The 9,757-nt window shown below is 41.8% G+C and overlaps 1 protein-coding gene across 1 annotated transcript; it reads left to right on the plus strand.

Moving 5' to 3' along the window:
- Positions 1 to 742: 742 nt before the first annotated feature.
- Positions 743 to 8,332, plus strand: LOC310771723 (NLR family CARD domain-containing protein 3-like; the record flags this gene model as incomplete). Its single annotated transcript, XM_083664266.1, has 4 exons — positions 743 to 842; positions 1,507 to 3,304; positions 3,412 to 3,585; positions 8,215 to 8,332. Coding segments are annotated over exons 1-4 (2,172 nt in total), but the record flags the coding sequence as incomplete, so codon positions are not given.
- Positions 8,333 to 9,757: the final 1,425 nt, after the last annotated feature.

The raw sequence follows: 9,757 nt of genomic DNA on the forward strand, positions 1-9,757 counted from the left end.
ACAATTTAATTTGCTGAAGATTCTGTGTTTTTTACTTTTTTACATTTCTTACAGCAGTGATACTCAACTTGCGCCCGCGGGCCACATGCGGCCCGCGGGCCTGTGTGGCCTGCGATGGAATTGATTTTATTTTTTATTTTTTTTACAGTGCACCTGAATGCAACATGCAAGATACCCGCTGAATAAGTGTCCAAATGTTCATGTCATTCTGGCCAATACTCCACTTCTGTTATAGCATTTTAGTCTGGAATATGGAATATCTTTCAATAATCTATGATTTAGCTGCTAAATTGTCAAATACCGCCGTCTGCTCGCTACCCAGGCACTTATGTATGTACTTAACCTAACTAACTATCCGGTGTGCCCAACATTGTCAGACTAAATTCTGGCTGACACCCCAAAAACATACAATCCGCTACAGAATAATGTATATTGTTTGTTTATTAACTGGCCATTGGCCTTCTATCATTTCACGAAAGTGGCCCCCGGGCAAAGCAAGTTGAGTATCCCTGTCGTACAGCTTTCTCCCATTTTATAGTGAATAAAGTTGGTTCTTGCAGTTGAATATTTCCTGTGATTTTACCAGGGAGCAACGATGGCGACGGATAAAGAGAAGCTCTTGCAAACGCTGGAGGATTTGAAAGAGGCAGAGTTTGAGAAGTTCAAGTGGTTCCTGCAGCAGGCTGACAGCCTGGGAGGCTTCCCAAAAATCCCAATATGCCGACTGGAGAAGGCAAACAGGCTGGACACAGTGGATGAGATGGAGCGGACCTACAGCGAAAACATGCTGGTGGTGACCGAGAAGGTTTTGATGAAGATCAACAGGAAGGATCTAATGCAGAGTTAAGTCATGGGAAGATTAAAAAAGGGGACATTTGAAAAAAGATAGAACTCATTAAACTTATGTCTTATATAAAGTGCAGGCTGTCATTGTATCTACTTTTGTTGACCTACATCGAGACAATAGATGTGCAGAGAGACAGGCAGGCTTGTGAGAGTATGTGGCCATTGTATTGTATTTGTGTTGATGTCATTTCTATGGAATGTAATAGACAGTTGGTAAATTCTCACTTTAGTCACCTTGTACATTACTTTATCCATAATCCCAGTAAAGAACCTCAGGGGTACCAGGGCTTTCATACAATGTGTGTATTGTCTGAAAGGTTTTCCCCAAACTAGTTTACATACATGCACATAACAAACAGCAGCAAATGATAAGTGCAGCTAGCTGCTTGGTTAACATATACGTTTTTGGTGCAACTAGAGCTTTATGGGGATCAGCACAGTGTGGAATCTGATTGGTTGCATGCAAGTCCTGGTTGAGTAATAATAACCGACTCAACAACAGCTACCTTATACCTTACACCAGTCAAGACCTGTTGTCAACCTGCAGCACTAATGAGCTGAATAGAGTCCGTTGAGTTGTGAATGTGTAAATGATCAGTTAATGATTGCATTACTCTTTACTTGCCTCTCATTGATTTACTCTGTTGTTTATTCATTTAGAAACGTCTGCAGAGTGTCAACGTCAACACAAATGGAATATGAAGGAGAACTTTCAGTATGTGTTTGATGGGATTGCTAGAGCAGGAAACCCAACACTTGTGAATCAGAATTACACAGAGCTTGACATGACAGTGGGAGAGAGTGGAGGTGTCAATGATGAACATGAGATCACACAGATTGAAGCAGCATCCAGAAGCCAGAGACCAGAAACACCAATCAAATGTCAAGACATCTTTAAACCCTTACCTGGAAGAGATAAACCAACCAAAACAGTGATGACAAAGGGAGTGGCTGGCATTGGGAAAACAGTCTTAACAAAGAAGTTTACTCTGGACTGGGCTGAAGACAAAGCCAACCAGGATATAGAGTTCACATTTCCATTCACTTTCCGAGAGCTGAACCTGCAGAAAGATAGAGTGTGCAGCTTGGTGGAACTTATTCATCGCTTCTTTCCTGACACCAAAGAAGCAGGAATCTGCAGGTTTGACAAGTTTAACGTTGCGTTAATCTTTGATGGTCTGGATGAGTGTCGACTTCCTCTAGACTTCCAGAACAATGAGATCGTGACTGATGTTACGGAGTCAGCGTCACTGGACGTGCTGCTGACAAACCTCATCAGGGGGAAACTGCTTCCCAAAGCTCGCATATGGATGACCACCCGACCTGCAGCAGCCTATCAGATCCCTTCTGAGTACATTGACGTGGTGACAGAGGTGAGAGGCTTCAATGACCTACAAAAGGAGGAGTACTTCAGGAAAAGATTCAGAGATGAGGAGCAGGCCAACATCATCATCTTCCACATCAAGACTTCACGAACCCTCCACATCATGTGCCACATCCCCATCTTCTGCTACATGATTGCTAATGTTCTGGAGTCTGTGTTGAAAACCAGTAACAGAGAAGACCTGCCCAAGACCCTGACTGAGATGTACATCCACTTCCTGGTGATTCAGACCAAACGGCAGAACGTCAAGTTTCATGGGAGAACTGAAACACATTCACAGTGGACGCCAGAGAATAAGGAGATGATTCTCTATCTGGGAAAACTGGCTTTTGAGCAGCTGGAGAAAGGCAACCTGATCTTCTATGAAGAAGACCTGAAAGAGTGTGGCTTTGATATCACAGCAGCCTCACAGTACTCAGGAGTGTTCACCCAGATCTTTAAAGAGGAGCGTGGTGGGTATGGGGACAGAGTGTTCTGCTTTGTCCATCTAAGCCTTCAGGAGTTTCTGGCTGCTGTTCATGTCCTCGTCTCATTCATCGACTCTGGTGTCAATCTGCTGTCAGAACCACAATCAAAATCCTCGTGGTCTCTGAAGGTAGGAGTCAAATCTAAACTAAATGTCCTCTACCAGAGTGCTGTGGACAAGGCCTTACAGAGTCCAAATGGACACCTAGACTTGTTCCTGCGCTTCCTCCTGGGTCTTTCACTGCAGACCAATCAGAATCTCCTACGAGGCCTGCTGAAAAAGACAGGAAGTAGCTCACAGACCAATCAGAAAACAGTCCAGTACATCAAGGAGAAGATCAAGAAGAATCTGTCTCCAGAGAGAAGCATCAATCTGTTCCACTGTCTGAATGAGCTCAATGACCGTTCTCTAGTGGAGGAGATCCAACAGTACCTGAGATCAGGAAGTCTCTCCACAGGAAAACTCTCCCCTGCTCATTGGTCGGCTCTGGTCTTTATCTTACTGTCATCTGAAGAAGACCTGGATGGGTTTGACCTGAAGAAATACTCTGCTTCCGAGGAGGCTCTTCTTAGGCTCCTGCCAGTGGTCAAAGCCTCCAATAAATCTGTGTAAGTGTCTAGAAAACCAAATAGATTCATTCAGATCTATTGCACCTTATTCATGCAGAATAAAACGTCTTTTCAATGTTCTTGTTTGTCTTCTAATGCTCCTTCAGGCTGAGTGGCTGTAATCTGTCAGAGAGAAGCTGTGAAGCTCTGGCCTCAGTTCTCAGCTCCCAGTCCTCTAGTCTGAGAGAGCTGGACCTGAGTAACAATGACCTGCAAGATTCAGGAATGAAGCTGCTCTCTGCTGGACTGCAGAGTCCACACTGTAGACTGGAGATTCTGAGGTCAGATCCATTTACTTTCTTTTTTTTTCAATTTAATTGGGTAACACTTTACAATAACGTACACAAATACTATAGTAGTTACTAGTAAACTAACCATTAACTAATAGCCAGTTAATGAGTAGCTAATGAAAAATTTGGCATTAGTCAATCACTAGTTAATCATAGTTAATGAGTAGGTAGTCATTAGTTAATGATTAGTATCTAATTTCCTGAGTAGAGTAGTTAATCATTACCTAATGATTACTAAATGTCAGCTCGTGAATAGAGTAGTTAATCATTACTTAATGATTCCAAAATGTCAGTGCGTGAATATATTAGTTAATCATTAGTTAATCATTAGTCAAGGTCACATTGTGAGTATAGTAGTTAATCATTAGTTCATGATTAGTTGTTAGTTCCTTAGTAGAGTAATTACTCATTAGTTAATGGTTAGCCAATGGTCAGTTTGGGAGTATATAGTGAATTGTTAGTTATTCATTACTTAATTACTTAATTATTACCTGTCCATTAGTTACTCTTTTTGTGTACCCTATTGTAAAGTGGTGCATCATACTCAGTAGTTAATGAATACTGAATCATTACTTAATTATTACCTGTCCATTAGTTACTCTTTTCGTGTACCCTATTGTAAAGTGGAGTGGTGCATCATACTCTGTAGTTTATGAGTACTGAATCATTACCTGTCCATTTGTTACTCTTTTCGCACCCTAATATAAAGTGAAAGATATCCTTATTAAATAAACACTCCCTCCAGGTGAGATTTGAACCCTGAACCCCAAGATTGTTAAATTGTAAGTCTGGTTCTCTACCATCTGAGCTAACCAGCCTGTTATTTGGTAGAGCCATACTATAGGTCTGTAGGGTCAGAGACTAAGTATTATGTCCTATCCACATACTACTTTCTGTTCAAGTACTTATAGTTTTAAAGGTATATTCCATCCAAATACTACTTCATGTCCAAGTACTTAGGTATGTTTCAGCCAAATACTACTTATGTCTAAGTACTTGTAAGTACTTGGACAGAAAGTAGTATTTGGGTGGAATATACCTTTAAACTATAATACTTGGTCTCCGGCTCTACATTAGATAGTATGGCTCTAACAAGCAACAGGCTGGTTAGCTCAGATGGTAGAGAACCAGACTTACAATCTTGGGGTTCAGGGTTCGAATCGGACCTGGAGGGAGTGTTTATTTGATAAGGATGTCTTTTACTTTATATTAGGGTGCAAAAAGAGTAACAAATGGACAGGTAATGATTCAGTACTCATAAACTACAGAGTATGATGCACCACTTTACAATAGGGTACACAAAAAGAGTAACTAATGGACAGGTAATAATTAAGTAATGATTCAGTATTCATAAACTACTGAGTATGATGCACCACTTTACAATAGGGTACACAAAAAGACTAACTAATAGACAGATAATAATTAAGAAATGATTCAGTATTCATAAACTACTGAGTATGATGCACCACTTTACAATAGGGTACACAAAAAGAGTAACTAATGGACAGGTAATAATTAAGTAATTAAGTAATGAATAACTAACAATTAACTATATACTCCCAAACTAACCATTGACTAACCATTAACTAATGAGTAATTACTCTACTAAGGAACTAACAACTAATCATGAACTAGATTAACTACTATACTCACAATGTGACCTTGACTAATGATTAACTAATGATTAATTAATACATTCACGCACTGACATTTTGGAATCATTAAGTAATGATTAACTACTCTATTCACGAGCTGACATTTAGTAATCATTAGGTAATGATTAACTACTCTACTCAGGAAATTAGATACTAATCATTAACTAATGACTACCTACTCATTAACTATGATTAACTAGTGATTGACTAATGCCAAATTTTTTATTAGCTACTCATTAACTCATTGAATGCCATGGACGTCCTTCGACGTCCAATTAAATAGTGACGTAGAGTGCCACGGACGTCCTTCGACGTCCAATGCGTTTTTTGACGGTGGGGCATCGATCAAAGCCCCCTGCATCTCCTGTCCAATTATTGTAGGTATTGAAGGTGTATAACCTATTTTACGGACTCATTAGGTGGCGACAGTGCTTGCTCGGTGCAGTCCAGATTAGAGACAGGTCCGAGAAACAGCCTAAAAGCCGTGGATCAAAGACAAACCGATGCATGCTCCCAGAGCCATTTGCTCTGTCGCGGGAGCTGACATTGGCTCCGAACAGGAGTCAATCCGCGCTCACAACTGAGCCCCTCTGTCCCTGTCTGTCTGTCTGTCTGTCTGTATAGTTTCTCCACCCGATTAGCAGCCAGGAAAGCAGCCCCTGACGCCAAACCATTCAGCAATCCGGGTTGGCTCTTCCCTGCTGTGGCGCTGAGAGCCGACAGCAGCACACAAACGCAGCACTCCGAAAATATAATGGTTGCGTGAGGCTGTGTGCAGTGTGGGGAGGAGTTTACGGGGGGAGGGGGGAGGGGGGTGGTGCACGCAGGGCATCACACAACAACTACGTCACTACATCAGAAAATATTATCTTCAGACTCAGTGAATGTGCTTGAAATGCTGCATTTCACAAAAGGAGGATTATCTCAGCTAATAATTTGAAAAGCCTGAAAACGCTGAAAACAACCTATCTTCTCCGGCTCATAACTAAAGAACGGAAAATGGTATCAATAAACTTTTTTTTGCTGATGATACAATAGAGCCAGCTCGTTCTTGTGCGTGTTCGGTGTTTACATAGTAATATCACACAATATTCTGTGGGCCTCGAGAAATCACTGAAAACGCTCTGAAAACTCTGGCACTGGGAGCATCCGTTCTCCAAAAGTGGCTGGCACTCAATGAGTTAACTGGCTATTAGTTAATGGTTAGTTTACTAGTAACTACTATAGTATTTGTGTACGTTATTGTAAAGTGTTACCTTGAATTGATATGTATAATAATAATAAATAATGATTGGATTTATATAGCGCCTTTCCAAGTGCTCAAAGCGCTTCACAGAATCATTATTCGTTCACACCATTCGTACCGGTGGTTCGGCCCCTCATACGAGGCAAGGAGGATGTGGGGATCGAACAGCCAACCCTTGCGTCATTGGCCGACCCGCTCTACCTCCTGAGCTAAAGCCGCCCCATAAACTTTTTCAATTCAAACTAAGGTCTGTTCTGACCTGAACATGAGTTTTAAACTAGTTGTGATGTCAATCCATTCTAATCCACTTTATTTATAAAGCACATTTAAAACAACACAGTTGACCAAAAAATCAAACACTCAAAGACAACAATAAAAACAAAAAAACAACAACAGCGAAGAAGAAAATACTGAGCACACACAAAATAATAGACACGGGGACTACGGTAGTCAGACAGAAATTCAAATAAAGTAACAATAAAATAAAAAATAAAAACGCAACTCCCATACTGAGTTAATTAAAAGGCCAAGGAGTAGAGGTGTGGTTTAAGGCATGATTAGATAGAAAGCTTAAAAAGGAATTGACCTTAGATAAAAGCCCCAACTGGAAGAAGCTAGATTTGAGGACAGAGTTAATCAGTTTGTCAAGTTGAAAATCACTGTCCAGTTTCACACCCAGGTTGGTTACAGTGACTCTTACAAATAATTCCAGAGGGCCCAAGTCCATGTGAAGGGAACCACTGAGACCAAACATCAGCACTTCAGTTTTACTGTCATTGAAATTGAAAAAGTTTAAGGCCATCAATGCTCTGATGTCGTTCAGTTGCCGTAGACAGTTCAACAAAGGGTTCATGGAGTTGCATCCGTGCATTCCAGGGGCAGGGCAATTTGTGTGTCGTCCGTGTAGCAGTAGAACAAGATGCCGTACTTCCTGTATGAATGGACCTGAGGGGAAGTAAATAGAGAGAGGATTGGCCCAAGAATTGAACCCTGGGGGACCCCACAGGGGAGGGGTGCTGAGGAGGACTCAGAGTCACCAAGGCTGACAGAAGACAAGTAGGACCTGAACCACTCCAGGGCAGTGCCAATTTGATGCCGACACAGTGCTCCAGGCGGGAGCCTGTGTCGAATGCAGCTCTGAGGTCTAAAAGCATAAGAATGGCAGAGTCCCCAGATTCAGTTGCCATAAAAAGATAATGAAAAACTTATAAAAGTGCAGTTTCAGTGCTGTGAAGGGCTTTAAAACCAGACTGGAATACCTCAAGAATGCCATGATAATCTAAAAAAGATTGTACTTGTGTGAGTACAACTTTCTCTAAATTTTCTGAAAGAAATGTTTGTTTGTTTTGTAGCTTATGTGAATTACTTTCCATGAAGATACTTCACTATTTCCACTCCTTGCAGCATCAGTTGCTGAAACCTGAAATAGCAGAAATGATTTCAAAGATTCTGTCAGAAAAGTGGAAAAGTCAAACTGAACCAAATGAAGCCACAGAGCTGATGACTTGCTCAACTATTTTCATTTGAGACAGTACAATTTTGCTTGCTGTGTGTGTGTGTGTGTGTGTGTGTGTGTGTGTGTGTGTGTGTGTGTGTGTGTGTGTGTGTGTGTGTGTGTGTGTGTGTGTGTGTGGGGTGTGTGTGTGGGGGTGTGTGTGTGCGTTCTTGCGCGCACATGTGTGTGTGTGTGTGTGTGTGTGTGTGTGTGTATCTGTGTAGGCTGTCAGGCTGTCTGCTCACAGAGGAAGGCTGTTCCTCTCTGGCCTCAGCTCTGAGCTCCAACCCCTCCCATCTGAGAGAGCTGGACCTGAGCTACAATCATCCAGGAGCCTCAGGAGTGAAGCTGCTCTCTGCTGGAATGGAGGATCCACACTGGAGACTGGACTCTCTCAGGTATGGAGAGGCAACATCTGCTAGAAGGCTGAGAGTCACAGACATTTTCTCTGACATAGTGGAGACTGGAATCTCTCAGCAATGGAGAGACCAGGGGCTCTATTCTCCCCCTGGCCTTAAAGTGGACTTAGGAATAGGCCAGAATGGGTGTTTCGGCCTTAAATACCAGCCTAAAGCGATCTTTACGGGCGTTAATTTTGTGGTTAACGCTTTTCAAAACCAGGCCTTAATAACACTGGTGTTGCACCCACGGCGTTATCCTATTTTGCGGACATGCCTTTCCAAACTCAACTCTCAGTTGTGTCTGCATGCTCGTCTGATACAGACTTCTCCCTCTCTCTCTTTCACTCACTTGCACTCTCTATCTCTCACTCTCAATCACTCTCCCTGCTGTTATCTCACTCTCTCTCTCCCCTCTCTCTCTCACTCCCTCTCTCACTCGCTCTCCCCCTCTCTCACTCTCTCTTTCACATCTTTGCCAGTCATCTTCTCTTCCCCTCCTGACTTACATGATTTTTGCTTCTAGGGCTTTTCTGACCGGACTGGAGTCGCTCCGCGGATCGGAGGTTGGAAGGGAAGAATGTCATTGGTTTACTGGAGATCACCAATCCAACACTTCTTGACATTATTAGAAAAATTAGGGAATGCGCATGACCACGCCCACTAATAGCTCTGCGTCCAGCCATAAATGCAAATTTAAGGCCAGGGGAAAAATAGAGCCCAACGTCTGTTAAGGCTGAGAGTTACACACATTTTCTGTCACACTGGAGACTGCAGCCAGTGACTGGAACAATCTGCATCCAACAATTTGGATATGTGCCGTTGTCATTTTATTTACTTTTTTAATTTATTGTAGTCCCTACACCTCTCCCTCAAGAGGCCGTGCCTTTTGCCAGGTCGCCATTGTAAATAAGAATTTGTTCTCAATGACTTTCCTGGTTAAATAAAAGGGGGAAAAAAAGGGAAAAAGCATGGAATCTCTCAGGTATGGAGAGACAGCGTCTGCTAGAAGGCTGAGTAAGACACATTTTCTGTCATACTATAAGCTCAGGAATGATGATTATTGTTTGTTTATCAAATATATTATATTGATCTGACTTTATGTAAATGTTCCCACAGTGTGGACCATGGTGGAGTGCAGATGTTGAAACCAGGTCTGAGGAAGTGTAAGTGTGTGTTTAATTCCCCTAAAATGAAAACATTAAATTCCTATTTAAATAGAAAGGTCATGTATGTGTCATATATTTATTAAAATCCTACTGTGAACAAAGATGGCTGAAAAATGTTTCTTCATGAAACTGAAGAACTGAAGATCTGTTAAATTAACAAATAATAAACACAACAGACCCTGGCCACACAGATTTTAACT

Source organism: Poromitra crassiceps (assembly GCF_964638095.1).
Source record: "Poromitra crassiceps genome assembly, contig: HAP1_SCAFFOLD_1098, whole genome shotgun sequence".
NCBI classification, from domain to species: domain Eukaryota; kingdom Metazoa; phylum Chordata; class Actinopteri; order Beryciformes; family Melamphaidae; genus Poromitra; species Poromitra crassiceps.